Source organism: Monodelphis domestica, chromosome 2 (genome assembly GCF_027887165.1).
Source record: "Monodelphis domestica isolate mMonDom1 chromosome 2, mMonDom1.pri, whole genome shotgun sequence".
NCBI lineage: Eukaryota > Metazoa > Chordata > Mammalia > Didelphimorphia > Didelphidae > Monodelphis > Monodelphis domestica.
Genome location: NC_077228.1, coordinates 102,613,738 through 102,637,944, shown reverse-complemented (window position 1 = coordinate 102,637,944; position 24,207 = coordinate 102,613,738). Strand labels below are relative to the sequence as shown.

General features: G+C 37.8%; 1 protein-coding gene across 5 annotated transcripts in view; it reads right to left on the bottom strand.

Annotated features, from left to right (window-relative positions):
- CAMSAP2 (calmodulin regulated spectrin associated protein family member 2) overlaps positions 1-23,494 on the bottom strand; it is a 154,654-nt gene extending 131,160 nt beyond the window's left edge. For 2 of the 5 annotated variants that reach the window (XR_008916139.1, XM_007481040.3), the window contains exon 1: positions 22,281-23,494. Coding sequence is in view for 4 of the 5 variants with exons in the window: in XM_007481040.3 (XP_007481102.2) it covers positions 22,281-22,422 (142 nt within the window). In the remaining variant the exon portion in view is untranslated. The remainder of the gene's footprint in view (positions 1-22,280) is intronic. The other 3 variants (XM_007481041.3, XM_007481042.3, XM_003340117.4) reach the window with 2 other exon arrangements.
- Positions 23,495-24,207: the final 713 nt, after the last annotated feature.

Here is a 24,207-nt window from a genome sequence, read left to right as displayed (position 1 = left end):
GTTTTTTTATAGTTTTTTTAATCTTTGTTAATGATTTACAAAATATTCCAAGGTAAAAACCAGGTTAGTTACAAACTCCTGTATTTATGTACCAATATATGTGTGTGCGTTTAAGGTAAACTATTTTCACAGGATTATAAATTTTAGGCTAGAAGGAGTAGTCTCAAAGATCATCTGTTCAACATCTGAGATGTTTAAAATAGCGCCAGAGACTAAGGAAAGTACCTTTCCTTAGAGAGACTAAGGAAAGGTCACACAGGTCTATTAAGTAGCAGTCAGAATTTAAACCCAATTTGCCTAACTCCAAATCCAACACTCCTTCCACTGCAGCATATTGCTTCTTTTTAAATCCTTACTTTCTATATTAGAATAGATACTGAGTATCAGCTTCAAGGCAAAAGAGTAGTAAGGGCTAGGCAATGAAGTTTAAGTTAAAAATATTAAGAGTTAAGTTATGTGCCACATAACTAGGAAGTATCTGAGGACACATTTGAACCTAGGAACTCCTATCTCTATATCTGGTTTTTTATCTAATGAGCCACCTAACTGCCCCTCACATTGCTTCTTAAGCTGGTATTCTTTACCAAAAAATATCTATAATCCATTTCAGACCTCTTTTACATTTATTTCATTGCTAAGATTATGCTTCTAGTGAAATACACATATGTGAAGTACACATAAGATGCCAACAAATAAATCTTCAAGACTTATACCATGAAGAAATCTAGACAAAAGAAAGAGAGAGAGAGAGAGAAAACTTGAAGGCAATGACATTAAGAGAAAATAGTTGAGGGGCAGCTAAGTAGCAGAGTAGATAGACTGACAGTCTTGGAGTCGGGAAGACCTGGGTTCAAATTTGACCATAAGTTACTTTCTAGCTTGTGTGACCCTGGGCAAGTCACTTAACCCTGTTTGTCTAGCTCTTACCACTCTTCTGTTTAAGATTCAATACTTAGTAGTAATTCAGAGCCAGAAGGTAAGGATTTTAAGAAAAAAAAAAAGAGAGAAAATAGTGGAGATATTTTTGAGACAAAAAAGACAACTTTGTATCAGTTTTATACCTATATATGTACACATACACAAAAACCCACATATAAGTATATATAGTCTGTGTGTATACATGCACAAACATAGATACATGTAGACAAATGATGCCTTCTATAGTGTGCTAGGGAGGAAAGGAGATGCCTCAGACCTCTAATGTTAAAATCAATGAAATTTTCAAATTAAAAAAAATTTTTTGAAAGTAAATTCTAAAATAATAATAGAAGTTCTCACAATACATATACATTCTGGAAATAACCCTGAATGGGTCAGTAATCTCTTTAAAATGGAAGTCATCAGCTTCCAGTAAAGATGTCAGAGTACATAGGAGCCGAACAGCACAGTTCCCACAAATGTGCCCAAAAAGCACCAGACAATAATAAAGAGAGAGAAACTACAATGTGAACCTTCATTCAAAAGAGGGTACTTAGAAGCCTAAGGGAACTAAAGTGTGATAGGACATGGGTGAAGGAATCAGCCAGAGGGAGAGCCCCAGACAGGAAGTACCAGAATAGTCAAGCATGCTCCAGAAGGTAGGGACCAGAAAACCACAGTGCTCCAGCCAGGATGGTCCAGAGAGCTTAAAACACTAGCAAGACATCTCTGAGGAGCCCAATAATGTATATCTAAGGGATACAAGTGAAAGCGGGGACTTTCTCAGAACTTTACATTTAACACAGCAACTAGCAACAATAGCCACTAAGAGAAGGCCTGCAAATGAGATCTTAGCTGATACAAATCAAAATCAGAGGCCCACAATCAATTTCAAGTATCCAATAACAGTAAGAGCCTGGCCCTAATAAAAAAAAAAGTCCCAAGGAAAGCTCAAAATGTGAATAAACAAAAGGCACTGAAAATAAAGATGCTATACATTCAGAGTTTTCCAGACTGTGAATTTTAAATTTTCTCCATTTTGCTTAGTCTAGCACCCAGGAATGTATACACCCAGACTTAAGGATTAAGTGTCAGGGAAGAAGGCCTATGACGGGCATGTGCTAGGCAAGTGACAAATCAGAAACCACTGATTAACCCCTGGGCTCTCCTAAGCCAAGCTTAAGCCACTATTGGCATATGTGAGACACAGGACGTGATGAAAAGAACTGCCTTTATATTTCACATCACTTCCTGTGAGAAGGGAACTTTGGTGGAGATGACCCTGGAACTCAATCCTGGAGGAGTTCCTCAGATGGCTTCGGTGAGTGAAAAGACTGACTCCTCTTTCCCTTGGCTTTCTGGGAAGGTCCCCGCGGCCAAACCCTCTGAACTCCTGGCCTGGCTCAGCCCAGGCTGGAACAGTTTAAATTCTCTTTTTTTCTCTCTCTCTCATTCTTAATTTCTTCCTTCAATTGTAAATAAACCACCATAAAATTCCATTCTGACTTGAGTGTTTCATTGGAATTTAGAAATTAAATACCTGGTGACCAACTAAATTTATATTCAGTCTCAACCCCACATTTACCCTTAACAGTCCACAAGTTTAGAGGCATAGAGCAACTTAACATCCAGAAAATAAGCCTAAAAAAAAACAGAACAATTCCACAACTATAGGCAGAACCATGGAAGTGGAAATGGAAAAAAGTAAAGAAGCGGAAATGTAAAAAAGTAAAGAAGCAGGAAGACTTCTTATGAATCAGAACAAATCAAACAGAAATAACTGACTCCACAAAACAAGAAATATTAAAGCAAACTCACATTCTATAGAAAATAAAATATAATGTAATTATAATATATAAAAAATAATTCACCCAGAAAAAAGGTGAGGGAAGACTTATTATAAAGTAGGAACCAAATCAAAACAATGCTGAAGTACAACTTTACACCTAGAAGACTGGACAATATGACAGTAAAAAAAAAATAATAAATGTTGGAGGGGATGTGACAAAATTGGGACACTAATAAATTGCTGGTGGAATTGTGAACTGAACCAACCATTTTGGTAGGCAATTTGGAATTATGCCTAAAGAGCTTTAATGGACTATCTGCCCTTTAATCCAGCCATACCACTACTGGATTTATACCCCAAAGAGATAATAAGGAAAAATATTTGTACCAAAATATTTATAGCTCTTTGTGGTGGCAAAAATTGGAAAATGGGGGAATGTCCTTTGATTGGGAAATGGCTGAATAAACTGTGGTATCTGATGGTGATTCCATGTGAACTGGACCAACCTCCAGTAATTGATGTAGAGCAAAAGGAGCAGAACCAGAAGAATATTGTACAGTTAATGCCTGCTCTCCCCAAAGGTCAAAACTACCTTAGAAAAGTTCTGCTTGTCCAGAAGAACCTTATACATAGAGACAGACACACTGTGGCACAATCGATTTCAATGGACTTCTCTAATAGCAATGCAATGATCCAGGATAATTCTGCGGGACTTATGAAAAAGAATACTATCCATATCCAAAGAAAGAACTATGGGAGCAGAAACACAGAAGAAAAACACATGACTGATCACATGGTTTGATGGGTACATGATTGGGGATTTTGGTTTTAAAATGATCACTCTACTGCAAATAGGAATAATATAGAAATAGGTTTTGAACAATGATACATATATAACCCAGTAGAATTGCTTGTCAGTGATACACTGTGGCACAATTAAATGTAATAGACTTTTCTACTAGCAGCAATGCAATGATCCAGAACAATTTGGAAAGATTTATGAGAAAGGTGACTATCCACATCCAAAGGAAGAACTGTGGGAGCAGAAAAACTGCTTGATCACATAGATGGATGGGGATATGATTGGGAATATAGATTCTAAATTATTACCCTAGTGCAAACATTAACAATATGGAAATAGGTTTTGATCAAGGACACATGTAAAACCCAGTGGAATTGCACATCAGCTACAGGAGGGGGTTGGGAGGAGAGAAAAAACATGACTTGTAACCAAAAAAAAATCTAAATTAACCAATTAAATAAAATTCTCAAAAAAAAAAACACAATAGTAGGAATTTCTTGTCAGCTCTGGGTGTGGGGAGGGAAAGAACATGAATCATGTAACCATAGAAAAATATTCTAAATAAATTAATTTAAAAAAAATTTTTTTAATTTTTAAAAAGCAGGAACCACTGGACTACCAGAAAAATCATAACAAAAAAAAAAAGAAGAAGCCTAGACACCATAGTCTAAGAAATCATAACTGAAAACTACCCAAAAACATTAAGACTAGAATACAAAGTAAAAACAAAAGTCTGCTGGTCAACTCACTAAAGAAATCCTAAAGTAAAAACCATCAAGGAATGTCAGGGCAAAAATCCAGAGCTTTCTAACTAAAGAAAAAAATGCTTTTAGAAGCCAAAAAGAAAGAGTACCAAAGAATCATAAGTCAAAATCAACCAGAAACTGGCAGCTACCACTACTATAAATAGAGATGAGCTTAGAATGTGCTTTTTGAAAGGGCAAAAAGTAAGGCCTTACAATCAATAACTTACCTGGAATAACGGATATAATATTAAACGGTAAAAAAAAAATGGACCTTTATGTAAAATGGAAGAATTCTAAACATTCAGTATAATCGCTAAAATGTAAACCCAAGAGTCAAGAGAAACCTAAGACAAAATTTTTATTTTTTTTATAGAATATTTATTCTATGAGGGAAAAAAAATCCCCTCAGAAACTTGGTATCTTCAAAGGTCAAAGAGGGAGTAAAATAAGAAAAACAGAAGGTCTGAGATAATTGTATTTTGATGTCATGTGAAGAAAGAAAAATTAGGAGAAAAAGAAAAACACTTGGATAGAAAGGTAGAGAAAAGGAGGAAATTTACTAATTCATAAAATTGAGGTGCAAAAGAAAGTCTATACAAATATTTTTGAGAAAGTGGGTACCATATGAATCTCACGGTTATCTGAACCAGTCGAAGGAAGAATGAACACAAATGCACAAGCCTTGGATATAGAAAAACTTCAAACAAAACAGACAAGAACAGGGAAGAGAAGGAAGAGGTTTAAAAAGAAAAGTACTGTAAGGGAATGATTAGTCATACATAAATTCCAACTTTAGAAGATCAATATAAATGAAGGACTAAAGGAAAAGAAAGGGCCAAAAATTTGTGACTGGGTCTGAGCTTAAGGAAAAAAGAGACAATGGAGTAAAAACAAATTGCTTATTAGTGTTAAGCATATTCATTCTCACTGCAAATAGAAAACCACAAATTAACAAAAATGACAACAATGAGATAACATACTGAAACTTCTGAGATGCATTTAAAGCAGTCTGAAAGGAAATTATCTTTCAACACTTTTAGCAACAAAAAAAGGAAAAAAACAGATCAATGAATTGGGCATGTATCTAAAAAAATCTAAGAGAGCCAACAAATTACAAAACTCTAAACATTACAACAATAATTCTGAAAATCAAAGCTATTAACAACAATAGTTAGATGTCAAGTCTTAATGACAAATTATATGCTGTTCCCACAGAGATGGTACTTTGAAGGTTTGAAAATCACTTTACAAATATTAACTCATTTGATCCTCACAACTCTGAGGGGTTGGAACTATTTTTTTATCCTAATTTTATAGATGAGGAAACTGAGATAAGCACAAATTAAGTTACTTGCCAGGTCATATAGCTAATAAGTATATGATTTCAAATTTGAACTCGGGTCTTCTTGACTATAGGCCCAGTGCTCTATCACTGTACCACCTAGTTCTAGGTCATTGCAGTAATTTGCAATAAGGAAGTGACCTAAAGAGGTGATTGTGTAAGAGAAGGGAAAGGGTCATTTGTAAGAGCTACTGTGCAAATAGAATGATTTGGTTATGTGAACTGAGAGTGAGGGAGAATAAGGTGTATAATGCTAAGGTGCCTTTGACAAAAATATGAAAATCTGGAAGATGCAAAGGCTTAGGAAGAAAATGAATCAGTTCATTTTTAGATATACTGAGTTTAGGATGTCTCTGAGACATTCAATTTGAAAGGTCAAATATGTACAAGATACAAGACTGAAATTGGAGGAGAGTGGTAGGGACTAGATGTAAAGAATTGTTATTTCTCTGCATAGAAGGGATAGTTAAACTCAAAAAAGCTGATGAGTATAAAAAGAAGAGTCTGTTACCAAGTCTTATACATTAGGGCAGTGTTAGTGAATCTATGGCATGTATGCCAGAGGAGGCTGCTCCCCTCCCCCTCTACACCCATCCTGAGGACATTTCTGTCACTCCCTGCCCCTCTACCCAGCAGTCCAATGGAAGTGCTTGCTTCCTCCCCTCTCTCTGGGGTAAAGAGGCAGCTCGATTACAGTTTGGGCACTCAGTCACTAAAAAGTTTGCCATGACTAAGTTAGGGGATATGATTCTGATAACTAAGCCCATTAAAGAAGAAGGAGCAATTAGACAGGCAAAGAACCAGGTGAGAATAGAGTCATAACAACCCATAAAAGAGAGTATTCTGGGGGAAAGGGTGGTGAACTGAATCAAATGCAGCAGGTAGGTCAAGAAGGATAAAAATTAAGAAAGGGCCATCAGATCTGGCAATTAAGAGACAATGGTAACTTTGGAGAGATGAATATGGAAGCCAGATTGTAAAAGATTGAGGAGTGAATGAGAAGAGAACTAGAGGTAAAGAGTATAAAAACATATTTCAAAGTGTCTGGCCAAGAAAGGATAATAGCTTAAAGGGAATGAGGTCTAGGGGAGCTTAGGTAGGGAGGAGTGGAGGGGAACACATATTTGAAAAAAGTAGGCAAAGAAGTGATAAGGAAAGGTTGAAAATGAGTCAGAGGATAACTGGTTTTGTAATCTGTTAGAAAAGGCAGAAAAGGATGAGATCAAAGGCACATGTAAAGAGATTATCCTTGGAAAGAAAAAAGGACACATTCTTGAAGACTGAAGGAGAGAGTAGAAAATTATGTCAAAGGGTTTTGACAATTTTCTGAGTAAAATACAGAAAGGTCTGCCTAGCTCAAAGTGGAGAAAAGAACTGTGGGAGGTTTGAGGAAAGAAGAAAGAGTTGGAAAACGTCCTCTGAGGAGGGAAAGGAGGAAATATGTGTGTATAAAATATGTATGTTTAATTTTTAGCATCCATTTTTAGAAATTTTGAGGTTCTAATTTTCTGTCTCCCCACCCCCCACTCACTGAGAATGCAAGCAATATGGTAGGAATTATACATGTGAAGTTGCAAAATACATTTCCATATTAGCCATGTTGGGGGCAGAGGGAGAAGGAAAAAAAAGAAATTGAAAAAAATACACTTCAATTTGTACTCAAAAGTTCATCAGTTCTCTCAATAGATGGATAGGGTCCTTTGGAATTATCTTGGATATAGAATTAATTAGAGTAGCTGAGTTTTTCACAGTTGATGATAATAGGCTTTTACTATATATATATACAGTGTTCACCTGGTTCTGCTGCTTGAACTTTGGACAGTTTATATATGTCTTCCTAGGTTTTTCTGAAACCACAACCTTGACCTTTTTTACAGAACAATAGTATTCCATCACAATCATATATCACAACTCATTTAGCTACTTCCCAATTGATTGGTATCCCCTAAAAGTTTCCAATTCTTTGCTCTCATAAAGAGAGATGCAGTAAATATTTTGGAACATAAAGATACTTTTCCTTCTTCTTTGATCTCTCTGGGATAGAGACCTAGAAGTGATATTGCTAGGTCAATAGGTATGCATAGTTTTATAGTCCTTTAGGCACAGTTCCAAATTGTTCTCCATACCAACATAGCATTAATATACCTATTTTTCCACGTCCAGGAGGGAATATTTTAGAGAGGAATAAAAGGATTATCTTACTGCAGTGAAGAACCAGTTGAACTTGGATAACATTAATTGTACATATGGATGGTGGATGGAGCAAATAATCTAAGTCTAAGGTTGTCAAGAGATTAAGTGGCAATTGAGGAAGGGAGGGAAAGGTAGGACTTTAGAATCCAAAGGCAGTGTGGCAATAAATTGACTTGAGAAATGGAGAAGGAAAGGGAAGTCAATGTTGGCAGGGCTATAGGAGAACAGGCATAGCAATAAACTATTGGTTGAAATAAGAATTAGTACAAATATTCTGAATATCAATATGTACTGTGAAAGAAAAGTAATTAAATTGTTCATAGGAACAAGCATTTACTAAGAAAGGAACAAGCATTTGTTAGGCACTTGCCTTGTGCCAAGTACAGTGCTTTATAAATACCTCATTTTATCTTAACAACCCTAGGAGGTAGATTATTATATTATAGTATTATATTCCTATTTTACAGTTAAGGAAACTTTATCAGACAGCAGTTAACTAACTTGCTTGGGGTCACACAGGTAGTGTCTAAGGACAGATTTGAACTCAGGTTTTCCTAACTCCAGGGCCCAGAGCTCTATACCATATGTCACCTAGTTTCCAATACTTGGTATAAATATAAACCCCAAGGAAAGAAAAGGTCTAATATATATATACTCAATTTTTTCATAGCAGAACCTAGTAGCAGCAAAAAAAACTGTAAACAAAATGGTTATTCATCAACTGTAAAATAGGTAAACTGTGGCTCATGAACATAATGGAATATTATGCAGTAAAAAGAATAAATAGAAGGAATTCAAAGAAACATAGGAAAATTTGCATGTATTATTTTAGGACAAAATATTTACAACCAGCACAGCAACATACAATATTACAATTTAATTAAAAGGTGGTTAAAAGTTAAAAGCAAGTGAACTCTGAGTAATTGAAAAATCAGATAATTTAAAATACTTTCAAGTGTAAGGTCAGCTTCTTAAAAGCAAGAACTGTTTCATCTTAATCTTTGTATTCCTCTCACCTAGTTCAGTACCTGCCACATAGGACAGATTTAATAAAAGCTTGTTCATTTATTTCATTTCAACAGAAAGAGATAAGGGCCTACTTGGGCAGAGTATTTTTTACTTTCCTGACAAGATCATTGTATTTAGTGTTTTGTTTTGTTTTTCTTATAAGAGAAAGTTCGGCTGAGGATAGCACAGAGAAGGTGAAGCATGATTTCCTGAAATGAATGATATGTAAAAACAAAATGCATCAACAAGCTTATTTTTTTCAAAAATAAATGCAAACTACAACCATATGAAAAATTATCTAAATCAATAAGAGAAATGTAAATTAAACCCAAGCTTTACTTAATAATAAAAATAATGAAAATTGTGAGAAGATAAGATACATCAATACACTGTGGTGAATTGGTCTAACTGTTCTACAAAACAACTTAAAACTATTTATACAAAAAAAACTAGACTATACACTGAACCAGTGATAACACCGGTGAGTATAACACCAAATACATATCAAAGACAGAGGAAAATTCTCATATATACCAAATTATTTATAATAGCATAGCTATTGTAGTAGCAAAACATAGAAACACAATGTGTGACCGTAAACTGGGAAATGGCTGAACAAAAGTATAGGATATAGATTTAACAGAATACTGTACTAAAATAAAAAACAGAGAACAGAAAACCTTAGGAAGACTTGTATGAATAAAGAGTAAACTAAATAGTAGAATGGAGGGGAATATTCACAATAGTATAAGGAAAATAAAACAGATCAACGAAATGACTGAGATTGACTCCAGAAGCCCAAGTCCCCACAGAGAGATGGCAGGCTAGAAATAAAGAATATGGCAAATGCTATTACTCACTTAATTCATTAGTATATTTTGCTTAACCATACTTTGTTACAAGGAAAAAAGGGGGGAGGGGTAATTAGAAAATAACAGCAATGTAAAAAGGACCATTTTTTAATGGGAAAAAAGTCTCCTAATCATTTTTATAGATTATTTTTTAAAAGGAAACACTGAGTAAAGACCTTGAAGTCTGTATCCATTTTAGTCTTTCCCAAAAAAGCCATTTTCTCAATTAACTGTTTCAATGTCCTTATATGAAAAGGGGGAAGGGAAGGACAGGAACTTCCCAAAGTATTAAGTATGAACAGGAACATATATATATGTGATTGAAGGTTGAAAAGCACCTTAAAATTATCTAGCCCAACTTCCTTATCCTATAGATGAGGAATCTGTAGTTTAGAAGTCAAGTAACCTGCTTCAGGTCAAAAAGCCAGGATTCAAAGCACTGAAGATGTAAAGAATTTACAGGAATTTGAAATTTCTCTTACATTGTCTTCATTATTTTCCTCTATTTTGGCTGCAATAACAAAAAAGAAATCTTTTTAAACTGTTTATAAAACGGAAATGATAATTATCTCAGGAAAATCTAAATTAAAAAGTGAAAAATATTTAGTATTTATATAAATTAAATGTAAAAGAGAGGAAGGCAGTACGAGTGCTTGACTAGGAGTTAGAAAAAAACTGTATTCAAATCCTGACTCTGACACACCTAATATGTGTTGACCAAGGGCAAGTCCTTTCACTTCTCTGAGCCTCAGCTTCTTTAATTGTCAAATAGGAGTAATCTTATATATTACACCTTCCTATAGGGATTTGGGGAAGAAAGTGTTTTGCAAACATTAAGAAATGTGATTTGTTATTATTAATAACTAATCTCTCGGGGGCATCTGGGTAGCAGTGGATTGAGAGCCAGGCCCAGAGACAGTCCTGGATTTGAATCTAGTCTCAGAAGACACTGCTTGGCTGTGTGACCCTGGGCAAGTCACTTAACCCCCATTGCTTAGCCCTTACCACTCTTCTGCATTGGAACCAATACATAGGTATTGATGCTAAGATGGAAGGTGAAGGTTTAAAAAAATATCTAATCTCTCCAGGCCATTCTCAGTCTCCTTTGCTAGATTTTCATCCAAGTCACAGCAGCTAATATTTGTCCCCCAAGGACTATAACCTGGGTCCCTTGGATGCTCTTTTCTTCTCCCTCCATACTTTCACCCTTGGTGATTTCATCTGGTCCTAATTGCTAGACTCTCATCTCCAACTTCCTGTTGGATATCTAGAACTGAATGTTACATAGACTTCTTAAACTCAATATGTCCAAAACTGAACTCATTTTCTTTTCCCAAAAATCTTCCCTTATTTTACCAGTTACTACTGAGGGCACCACCATGCTCCTAGTTAGCCAAATTGTTATCCTCAATTTCTCATTCTATCTCCCCCAACCAAAACCAATTTTGCCAAATCTTTTTTACCATCATAACATCACTTCTATGTGCCTCACTTTCTTTCCTGATAGTAACATCACATCACCCTGGCATAGGCTCTTATCACCTCAAGCCTGTACTACTGCAATAGCCTAATGCTTGGGCTGTCTCAAATCTCTCTTCACTCCAGTACCCTCTCCATTCATCTATCAAATTAATCTTCCTAAAATGCAAGTTTAATCATGTCACTTCCCTATATTCAATAAACTCTACTGTCTATCACCTCCAGGATAAAACAAAATCTTCATTGGCATTCAAAGCCCTTCAAAACCTCTCATCTTCTCAATCTTCTTATACTCTTACCCCATCCCACCCCTCCCCATGTACACCTCAGCGTCACTGCCCTCCTTAGGATTTCTCAAATATTATATCAACATTTCCACTGGCTGTCCTCCATGCTTGGAACTCTCTGCTCCTGGATTCCTTCAATGAACAGATAAAGTCCTGCTTTCTTAAAGAAGTCTTTCTTCCTTAATGCTAGTGCCTTTCCTCTTGATTATCTCCAACTTATCCTGTATAGAACTTATTTATACATATTTTCATGTTGTCTTCTCTTAAGATGGTGAGCTCTTTGACAATAAGGAATATTTTTTGTCTTCCTTTGTATTCCCAGTGCTTAGTACAGTGCCTAGCACATAGTATACATATAGTACACTAAATAAATGCTTGTTGACTATTGTAGTATTCTTCTAATGATCTAAAAAGCTGAAGTTGGTATGGATATTTCATTAAAATATATAGAAAATCTGAAGAACAGATTGTTTAAGGGACCACTCCAAAGGATGAAGGGAAATAAATGGGTTGAAACAAAAGAGAAGAAATAGTACTATTATTCATATAATTCATGATGATGTCGTATGAGTAAGTATGTTTTTAAAACATACTTGGATGAAAAGGTACTAAATAAGTATAAACAATTACTAGTCACAATAAGGCATCAAGTTTAATCACTACTAATGAATCTATGCCATTGTAACTAGAATATTTTAATTAAAAATAATTTTGTCTACTAATCATCAACATCCCATTCACCAATAGAAAAAGAGCTATAGAATCTTGACAAAGCATAAAGCAAGATACTCTACATAATATCTAAGAAAATCAGATCAGAACTCCTAAAAATTAAGCAGTAAATTTAGATTAATTTCTATATAAATTCTATAGAAAATTTCTATGGAAATTTTCCAAATATAATTATCCCACCTGAAGGAAAAACTATTCCTAAAATTTGTAAAGATCAGATGGTTACAAATTTTCAGATTCAATTTTCTTTTGCCATCATTTATAGCACTTGCTTCTGCTGATTCTCTCCCTCTACCCTCCCACACCCACCCCCCTCTTAGCTACTCTCTAATTTCCAAATTTTTCAGGACCATTTTCTCTCTTGGTTCTCTTCCTATCAGTAAGGTTGGATGTTTATCTTTTAGCCTAAATACTTATCTGTGAATGTATTTCCAGGCTCTGTCCAGATTCCCTTTTGTTCTATCACTATACTTTCTGGGTAATCTCATCAGCCCCTATGACTTAAATTATCTACAAAGATGACTCCCAGATCTACATATACAGTCTGCCAATATCCACATTTGAAACTGAATGTCCTATAGGCATCTCAATCTCAACATGTACATCATATCTGGCTAAAATTCAGTGTGTATGAAGGGGAGTAATATAGGATAAGGCTAGAAAGATAGGATGAGGCTAGGTTATGAGGGATTTAAATACCAAAGGTATTTACATCTGATGTTACAAAGTTATATGAAGCCACTGAAGTTTATTGAGTGAGGAAGTGATATGTTACGACTTTTATTTAAGGAAAATCACTGTGGCAGTTATGTAAAAGATGTAGTAGGGAAAAACTTGAGACAAGGAGAGCAAATTCAAGTCATTAAGTAATGAGGACCTGAAATGGAGTAGTGGAGAGAAGAGAACATTTATTCAAGATGTTGTGAAAGTAAAATGACATGATAATTCATGTTTAACTCAAATTGAATTGCTTGCCAGCTCCAGGAAAAGGGAAAGAAGGACAATTTGGATCATATAAGTTTGGAAAACTTATGTGGAAATTTGTTATTCTGTGTAATTGTTAAAATAAAAGTATCTTTATAACAAAAAAAAAAAGTAAAATGAGAATATATAACAACCAATTAGATTTGCAGGGTGAACAAGAAGAGCTGAAAATCTGGGTGACTATGAAAATAGTGAAACACTCAAAAAAAATTATTCTACATTGCTATGCTTTTACACACTCTACAATACTCCACAATCTAGTCAAACTGGCTTTCTTGCTATCCCTTAAATACACTATTCCATCTCCTGTTTTATGTCTTCAAACTGGCTATTCTCCTTTCCTAAAATCGGCTCATTCCTCACCTCTACCCCTAAGAATACAAGGTATTTCCCTTTAAAGTTCAGCTCATACACCATATCCTCCAGAACAGTCTTTCAATATCCTCTCAGCTGCTCTCCTACTAAATTTTACTATACAGTATTTTGTATGTACTCTCATGTGTACATATTATCCTCTAGAACAAGATATCTTTTATAACAGGAATAGTTTCATTTTCATGGTTGTATTCCCTTAACATAACAAAGTATCTTAGCATATAGTATGTGCTTAAAAAAAGCTTATTGACTGATATTTAAATCTGGAAAAGATGGTTCATTCTATTTTTTTTTAATTCTAATAATATGCTATACATTTATTATAATAATAAGTTATATTAAAATCGCTGATTTGTTTAATAGTAGAAAGTAAAATTCTTCATACAAGAAATAAATCCAAAACTCCTTATTTTAGCCTAACATGGAAAGTTCCTCAAAATCAGGCCACCACAAAAATTATCTTTTCTGCCTTTATCTCCCATCTATGTTACCCTATATCTATGTAAAGATTTAGATAGGTCATGTACCGATTCGTATAAATAGATGTATATCTTCTCTGATACTCCACCCATACTGAACTATTCTATTAATGCATCTTGTATTTTTCTGTCTTGCTTCTGATCATGTCATTATCTCTTCCTGGCATACCCTCCACCACCTACTGATTTCTTCTATCCATCTATTCTATGTCTCCCTCAAGGTCTACCTCTACTGATACCCTCTCCTCTATAATAGTGGATCAAGTCAGACTTAAATCTTGTCCCCCCCCCTCATAAGGTAGGTATATATATATATATCTTGCTCTGCAACACAGTTTTTCCACAAATTAATTAGTAAACCATAAACTTCTGTCAGATCCAGGGAGCTTGTTACAACTATCACTAAATTTCCCATAATACCTTTGCCTTGCAATGCTCTACAAAAATTTAAAAAATATTATGATAGATAATAGAGGCATCATCTTCCACATCCCTGACAATACTAGACAAATGAGTGCTTTAAATAACAATTGGAAAAAGAGCCGTCAATACCCCCAAAGGGTTCTCAAATAACTAAAATAATCTCAAGAATAAACATAGTCAAGCACATATTCTTTTAATAATTTTCATGTAATTTACATACCAAGTATTCTGAATATTGTTACTTATTTTTCATTTATGTTTTTTAATTTCTCTCCAATCTCTAAACATAAGATTAAGGGATGGAATAGGTTAAGCAGAAAATTTTTGTTTCTAAGTCTGCATGTAACAAAATTTATTTCTAGAGAAAAGATTTTCTTAAGAATTACAATTAACTTAATCATCATGGCTTGATAAGTATTTCTATGATATTACTTTACCAATATTTTCATATTAGTTACATCTCTCTGAAGTACCACTCAATTATTCTTCAATGTATGGAATTGATTCTTAGTTCTTGAAGATCAACCAACACAGAAGGAAAACCTATTTCAATATTCTGGTTAGGAATTTATGAGAATGAAGCAGTCTCTAGTAGCTCCAATGGCCTGAGACACTTTAGAGATGGTGGCATAACATAGTAGGAAGAGCAAGGGATTTAGGCTCAGAGTACATGGTTTGAATTCTGGATCTTCTGCTTAGATGACTTTGGGCAAGTAACAAACTCTCTGGTACCTCAGAACCTCATCTGTAAAATGAAGTGGTGGATTAAATGGCTTCTGAAACTCTTTCAGCTCCAAATCCTTCAAGTTCCTTCAACCAAGTTAAAAAGGCTTTGTGTTTAGGTCTAGCATCTATGGACCAATTTAGCTAACTAAGTATGGGAAGAGTGCCAGATTGTCTATGAAAGAATATTTTTTTTTTGGCTAGAGCAGTTTATGGGGGGAGGGGGGGGGTTCATGCACTAACGAAATTAGTATCCATACTGATTAAGTCAAATATCTTGACGTATTGAAGACCAGTTATTTTTTATCTTATTTTTAGATCATTCCATCTCTGATGTTTACCTATCTAGTTCTTTAATTCATTTCAAAGAAGAATTCATTACTATGTTTCTAGCACTATACTAAGCACTAAAGATATAAAGACAAAAATGAAAGTCTCTTTCCAGAAGTCTTTACATTCTACCAAGGGTAAACAACATGTAGAAAGATAAATATAAAGTAAATGCCATGTACTTAGGGCTATCGATAAAAAAATATAAAATAAATACAGTGTATTTAGGGAGAAGGGAACCAACAAGTGGTGAAATCCTGAAAAGTAGCTAGGGCAGTGATGGTGAACCTATGGCATAGGTGCCAAAGATGGCACAAAGAGCACTCTCTGTGGGCACTCAGTCATCCTCCATTCCCAACCCCCACCGTCCAGTTCCTTACCAGAAAGGCAAAGGGACTCAGGCAGAGCTGCTCTCCTCCCCCTCTCCACCTCACCTGATGCCATTTTTTTCATATCACCTGCCCCTCTTCCCAGAAGCCCAATGGCAGCACCTCTTCCCTCCCCTGAGTGGGGTAAAGGGTGGACTGGGTGTTCCCAGCATATGATGGGGGGAGGGGCAAGCACAGTACTCAATATAGGGGTGGGGGCGGGGCCAGGCATTGCTCTAATGGTTTGCCATCACTGAGCTAGGGACTCCAAAAGATGTGAGGGAGAGAAACCATTCCAGGAGTGGTTCTTAATTCAAAAGAAGAGCCCATACAATGGCAATGAGATGAAAAATATATCATGTATGGGAAATATCAAGGAGATCTATAACAATGTGATGTAAATCACTTTAATCAGCCTACAGAAATAGGGTGGAAACAGGCTGGATCCAGATTGGGGATTTTAAATACCAAAACAAAGGAATCTATATTTTATGGTAAAGGCAGCAAGAAATTATTAAAATTATTGAGCCATAGAGGATGCCATGAGACCTCTTATCTAAGAATAATTTAGGAGACGGCCTGGTTTAGTAGAAATACTGGCTCTGGAATAAGAGGACCCATGTTCAAATTGCATTTCTGATAATGACCACCTACCTATATGACCTTAAAGCAAGAAACAAACTTCCTCATCTGTAAAAGGTGCCAGTTGAACCAGAAGTTTAATAAAGTTTCTGAAATCCTTTCTTATCCTAGATCTTTAATCCCATAATCAATTTCGCAGTTCTGTGGAAAATGGATCAGAAAGCAGATCTGAGTGACTCTTTCTACCCAGTCTCTTTCTAAGTTTCATTCTTCAAATCCAGCCCTCTAACTACAAGTGCCCCCGCTCCCACCCCCACCCTGGCTCTGTCCTAGCTGCACATTTTTCTTTCTGCATGCTCTCTTTAAACCCTCATCAGTTTCTGTGGTTTTATATTAATTCTATGCTGATGACTCACAGACAGTTCTATAGACCCAACTAGTCTCTTCCTTGAGTTTTAGCCCATGTTACTAAATTGCCTATTGGACATTTCAAACCAGTTTCAAACTGGATGCCCTGAAGACAAATGTCTAAAATAGAACTCATCTTCCCCCCAGAATCAAACCTCCTCATTTCTGCTAAGGAACCCCAATACTTTTAGTATCTCAGGTTCATTGTCTTGGCATTGTCTTCAACTCATTTTTCCTTCATCCCACATATCCAATTAGTTGCCAGATCTTGCTGTTTCTATCGCTACATCTTTTGCACCATTCAAACAGATAACACCTTATTTCCCCCTTCAGGCTCTCATCCCCTGTGGTCTAAACTACTGCAATGGCCTACTACCAGGTTTGTTTTGTTTTGTTTTTATAGTCCTTACCTTCTGTTTTGGAATTGCTACTAAGTATCCAATTCTAGAGCAGAAAAGAAGTAAAGGCTAGGCAATTGATGGTAAGTAACTTGCTTAGGGTCACACAACTAAGAGGTGTTTGAAGGCACATTTGAACCCAGGTCCTTCCAAATCCAAGTCTATCCACTGTGCTATCTAGCTGCCCCTCCTACCTGGTCTTTCCCTACTTTAATCTAGCCTCCACATCACTGCCAAAGTGATTTTTCTTAAGCACAGATTTGACCATAGTGTTCCTCTACTCAAATAACCTGTGGTTCCCTATTCCATCTGTAATAAAATATGAACTCTTGCATAGGCTTCTAAAGTCTTATACAAACTGATCCCAACCTGCATTTCTAGCCTATTATATGACTTCTCTTCTTGTAGCCTACAGTCCATCCAAACTGAACTTCTCAAAATTTATCACATGTACTCCCTCTCACAAGTTCCATTCCTTTGCATTAGCTGTCCTTCACTCTTTACTTGTCTCTGCATCATACAATCTCTTGCTTTAAGATGTTGCTCGAGCAATACCTTCGACATGAATCCTTTCCTGATCTACCAAACTAGTAATTCCCATAGGGCCCTCACTCCTTATCTATCTCATATTTAACTAACTTGGATTAACTATGTATTTATGTTCTACATGTACTTATGTAAGTAAATGTTGTACCCACCAATCCATTGTAAGCTTCTTATAAAACACTGAACTCAGTGTGGTACAATGAAAAGTGTATTATCTTTGGAGTCTAGGGATGAATCACTTGAATAAACCCAATGGGCCTCAGTTACCTCATCTGCAAAACAATGAAAGGGTTAAGCTACAGAGTCTCTAAGGTTCTTTCCAATACTGTTATCTTTCTTCAAAAACCTTTCCAGCTTAATAGGAAGAACTTGCCAAAATATCTAGAAATAAAAGTTTACTGTTTTCCTGACTCATGAGCTTCTATTTTAAAAAAGGAAAGGGGGGGAGGGGGGCAGCTGGGTAGCTCAGTGGATTGAGAGCCAGGCCTAGAGATGGGAGGTCCTAGGTTCAAATTTGACCTTAGACATTTCCCAGCTGTGTGACCCTGGACAAGTCATTTGACCCCCATTGCCTAGCCCTTACCACTCTTCTGCCTTGGAACCAATACATAGTATTGATTCTATGACGGAAGGTTAAGGGTTTAAAAAAAAAAGAGGAAAGGGAATTAATTATAATGTTAAAAGAATAAGGAAAAATGAGGTGAACATACAGTTTTTTTGCCCATGTCTGTGACTTTAATAGTGTACAGAAATTTAGGGGGGATCTTTTCCCTTATCCCTTTCTCTACAATTTCTAGTCTTGTTAAGTTGTCTTAGGCACTGAGAAGTTTAAATTACTTTTCCAAGATTACAGAGTCAGGAGTGTCAGAAGCTCAAACTGAACCTAGATCTGAAGTCAGCTCTCTTCACTCTGACCACTATGTCCCCACAGCTAACCTGTAGAATCTCCATAAAGGATTAGTGATGCTAATCTCCAGCATGAATAATTTTTGTCCATTCTGTTAACAAGACCAAAGTAAACTGCATGACTATCTCCATCCAAATCATTTTAGTTACAGTTAATGCCTGCTCTCCCCAAAGGTAAAAACTACCTTAGAAAAGTTCTGCTTGTCCAGGAGAACCTTATACACAGAGATGGATACACTGTGGCACAATCTATGCAATGATCCAGGACAATTCTGAGGGACTTAAGAAAGAGTGCTATCCACATCCAGAGAAAGAACTGTGGGAGCAGAAACAGAAGAAAAACAACTGCTTGATCACATGGATATGATTTGGGATGTAGACTCTATATGATCACTCTATTGCAAATAAAAATAAGGAAATAGGTCTTGATCAATAAATGACACATTGTAAAATCCAATTGCTTGTTGGCTATGGGAGGGGGGTGGGAAGAGGGGAGAGAAAGAACATGAATCATGTAACCAAGGGGAAAATGTTCTTAATCAATAAAATAAAAAAATTATATATCAAAAAGTAAAATAAAAAAAGTCCTGCTTGTGCCATTTCCCCACACACGTGTTGAAATTAATTACCCTTTCACTTATCATGGCCACAATGAGTTTAATGGTTCACTGGTGCCTCTCAGACCTAGGCCATTTTCTATTTACTAGATCTAGGTCCTTCAAATCCAAGGCAAAATTTTAACTTTCAGTTTCCAATTATGTTCTAAATGGGATAATAGCTTTAGGAAACAGACTTTACGTAGTAATTTTTGAGCTTCAAAAATAATGCTGTAGAACATGTGGTCTGAACATTATTTTTGCTTTTATACAGATAGGAATCAGACTCAGAGCAAGTTTAAGTGCCTGGCTAAGCTCACACAGCTCTGAGGTGTCAGTGCCAGCACATAAGTCCCTGTTGTATAAATTCTATACCCAGAGTTTTTTCCACCACTCCATACTGTTTCCCAAAAAAAAAAAAAAACAAAAGGAAAAAATCTCTATCCAATTTCTATTTTGCATGCTTTATTTTTTCCTGAAACCCAAGAAATGTTCTAATCAAAACAATCTACATTTCTGTAGTTTTAAAGATTTTAAAAATGCTTTGTTCAAAACGACCCCATGGAGTTGGGTAACATAAAAATTACTATCCCCATTTTACTGATGAGGTCACTAAACCTTTTGCCTATTTTCACACAGCCATATAAATGAACTAAGACAATCATTTTTAAGTCTTTTAAAAAGATTAAGATCACTTAAATTTTTTTTAAGGAAAAATGTTTTAAGACTACTGTTTTGTTGTAGTCAGAAAGGTGCTGAGCGGTCCATCTGAAAATAGCTCCACTTAATGAAGTTGATATGAAAGACATTGTTTATAGTCAAGAAAACTTTACTCAAGTCCTGTCACCTAGGTGAAACTGCCCTTGGCCTCAAGTCTCCATCTGTAAGAGGACAGGACTATATGGCATCTAAGGTTCCCTTCCATATCAGATCTAATTTAGTTTGGATTTAAATTAGACTAATTAAAACAAGCCATCCTCTAATATATTAACAGAGCACACATTTTCCTTCATCTTTGGATATATTTCTAGAAATTCAAAATCATATTTTTCTCTTCAAACATAAATTTTATTTAGCATACATTCCTGTCTCCTGTCTCACAGAAAAAGTATATTTGACTTGGTATATTTTGGGGTTCAAAATCCCAACTATAAATATCATGCTTTGTTACTGTCCACAGCAAAACTAAAAAGCACGTACTAACTCCAAAAGGCATATCAAAGTATGAGATGTATTTTAAGACAAATTTTGACAAAATGATGTTTCACAGACATCCCTTTCCTACTTATTGCATAAAATTAGTGCTGTCAATACCAATATTAAAGTATGAAACCAGTCAATTTCAAAAAGAACCTTACTTACTTCTTTTAAAAACATGAGCTAATTAGCCTAGATATATAAGGATTGAAAATCTTAGCTATAAACAAGTTTTAAGTAGTGAAACTTAAGTAATTTTACCTCTCGAAATCTTTAACTGTTACAGAAACCTCAAAAATGAACACATACAGATAACTATCTTAAATATTAAGTGACTTAAATCTTAAGATTCAAAATTCACAAACTGAAAAAAGTCATGAACTCTAGGCTTAGTAACAACTGGTATAAGTATTATACACCTTCTTATAATGAGTAAACTAAGGTTCAAAGTCTGTTATGGAAGCTAAGATTCATCCTAGTTCCACCTAATTATATACAAATCCATTACTCTTTCCACTGTATAATGCTAAGCATTTTTATATAAAAGTTAAGAGCTCTTTAAACTTTCCAAAACATTCACTCCAAACTGCAACACAGTTGCGGAATTATAACTGGAGGATTTTTCCCACCATATTTTGGAAAGATAGGATAAACTATGTTTAATGGCTAATCTTTACATAGCATTTAAATGTGCTACAGACATTACCTCATTTGAGCTTCAAAACAATCCCACAAAGATTATACTGGCATTAATACCCCCATTTTATATGAGGAAACACAGGATAAATGAAATGAAAGTCTATTGCATTTATCATCAAGAGGACCTGAATTCAAATTCTGACTGACAAGACAGTGACCTTGGGCAAGTACTTTACCTCTCCTCAAATCAACGAAGGTTAAATTAATAACCTCCAAAAAAACCTTTCATCTCTAAATCTATCCTATTAAACAATGATCCAGGGCCATGTTCGCATAACTAATAAATTTCAGAAGCTAGGTCTGAAGCAGGGTACTGACAAGTCTAGGACCCTACTCATTATACTGTGTCAACATCATCTAACAAATGCACCTCCGGGTAACACTAAATTGACATTCATAAATGCTTGGGGGGGGGGGGTGCATTACTGCCAGAACCGTAAGAGGTCATTTTCTAAACTCTCAAATTTTAGCTAATAGTTACCTCATTCTGCAGAATCTTCAAAATAAATTGCACTATAGTGGCCTTAAAGAAGGGAACGGGAGGAGTGATCCCGAGAACACAGAATGACAAAAGAAACATCTCTTGAAGGGCTATACCTTTCCTGAATGGCTGCTATCTCATAAATGTCAAAATCAATACTGTACTTGTGCGCCACCCACCATTCTCTCATATGGGAAGAAAAGAAGCTAGAATTCTTGGTGGTGTCATCAAAATTACTAGTGAGAGAAAAAAATACTATTCAATGTAAAAACACACACACATAAAGCTCTCAAGGAAGAAAAAAGTGTACAAAATCTACAAAAGATTGTGTTTTTTAAAAGGAGGGTGGGGGAAATACCATAGGACCACAGAGAGCCGGAGCTATCTTTTTTGCCTTTCTTTGTACCCTCAGAGCTTAGTCCAGTGTCTGGCACATAGCTGACTGACTGCTGTTTTCCTTTCATTTTCCTTATCACCGATCTCCTCCTATAGTCTTATATTGATGATATTATATTGATTACTCAGCCTGTTATGAAAAGCAGCCAGGCATGGGTCCCACGGAGTTGGCGGAGCCCAAAATCGGGAGAAAAGGACTAGACTGGGGAGGCAGCCTGATCCAGACACCAGGTACCACCTACCTGTCCCGAAGGCTTTGGCCACCAACCAGGCCAGATTGCAGGCGACCTTGGCCCTGGAGAAATCGTAATGGTCAAAGGGCTTTATGGCTGGAACAATGAAGGTCTTCCTCATCTCCCTCGGGTCTGCAGCAGCATCCCCCATCTTTCCCGACGGCTCCTTAGATTGTCCTGTTTCTCACCTTCACATGATCGTCGCCTCCCCGCCTCGCGGGTCTGGGGGTGGGGGGAGGGTTAGTGATGGAGCGAGAGGAAGAGGAGGAGGTGCCCACACGCCCCGGAGCTCAATCACACGGCCCAAGACGGGGCAGAGGCCCGAGCAGGGGCCGGTCACTACGGAGGCCCGAGAATCTCAGCTGTCGGAGCAGAGGGCCGGCCTCCTCCTGCGCCGCCGCCGCCGCCTCCTCCCCTGCATAGGAATGGAGCGAAGCGAGCTCTTCCACGGGCGACTCTCGTGAGGTCCACGCGTGGGGAACTGAAGGGGGGGTGGAGTCTGTGTGCGTGCTCTCACCGCCGCCGCCGCCTCCCCCTTTGTGTGCAGGGTGGGGAGCGAAGAGACCCCGGATTCAAGTGCCCCCGAAGAAGACCGGGGAATAGGGGGCGTGTGAAGAAAGGTCTTAAAAATCACATCCTGGAAAAGAAGCTGTCGTTGCCCCCCGAGCCTGGCCCGGCTCCGGGCGGCCCCTGGCTTGCGTGAGCGCGCGCGCGCTCCCTGAGGGGGCGGGGAGACCCGACCGGCTCGGGGGCGACCTGATCTGGGAGGAAAATGAGGGGGAGGAGCAGGAACAGGAGGAGAACGGGTGGAGGATGGATGTTCGGGGGGGGCCGAGGGTGGTCACCCACCAGGCGCGGCTCCGCAAGACCCGGCCCGGGGTACGCTCCCGGAGACGGATGGGAGGCGAGGCGCGCGAATTGCCGGAGCCCCGGGCCCAGGCCCGGCGGCTCGCGGGGCAGGCGGCCGCCCCCGTCCTCTTCCCCGCCTCCCCGGCGGCCCCGGCCGCGGCCCCGGTGGCTCCACGGGCTAGTGCTCGTCCTTCTCTCCGGCGGCTGCCACGAGCAGAGATGGGGAATGGCAAGCCGCCGGCCCCGATCACTCAGGCCCTTGCCCACTTCGCCTTCGCCCTCTCGGTTTTCTGTGCTTTTTCTCCCCTTTCCCTACTAAGGAGAAAGATCTCCTTCCTCCGCCGACGCCGCTGCGGGTTTTCCTGCTGCTGCACTAGGTGGAGGAGCGAGCAGATGCAGGACGTGCGCATGCGCCCTCTCCTTCCAGGCCTCCTTGCTTTCCCCCCCCCCTCCTCCCTCCTCCCCCCTCCCTCCCTAGCTTGCTCCTGCCTACCCAACTTCACTCTCTCCCTTGCCCCCCTCCCCCGCGCCCCGCCCTCGCTTCTCTCCCCTCCCATTGTGATCCTGGGCCAAACCTACCCAGGCTTGCTGAGCATGCCCAACCTTTCTCAGGCTCTGGACTTGGGGGGCGGGATGGAGGGGAAATGTTAGGGGGTTGAAGTTGTTTTCTTCGCTTCCCCTAGGCTGTTTAAAGATTCTTTTCTAAGGGGACCTATTCACTCCTCTCCACGTCTCCCAAGCTGGAATGCCAGAGGAAAGGTGGAGGAAGCTTAAAGGAGGAAGGTGGGGCAGCATCTCCCCGGCCACAGTATCCCAGGGCGCTTCACTCTCCTGGGGGGCCACATCCTCTATGAAATAGGAACCTCCAAACTCCCCCAACATCATCACCAAATATATCTCGAGTGATTTTCATGTAATTTACATATATACAGATATATGACTATATAATATAGCCGTAACTTAATTCCCAGGGTACTTTCAAACACTCGAGCAACAAGCACTTATTAAGCGCCTGCTGTGCTGTGCTGTGCTGTGCTGTGCTAAGCGTCTGGAGATAGGAAGAAAGAACAAAAATCGATCCCTGTCT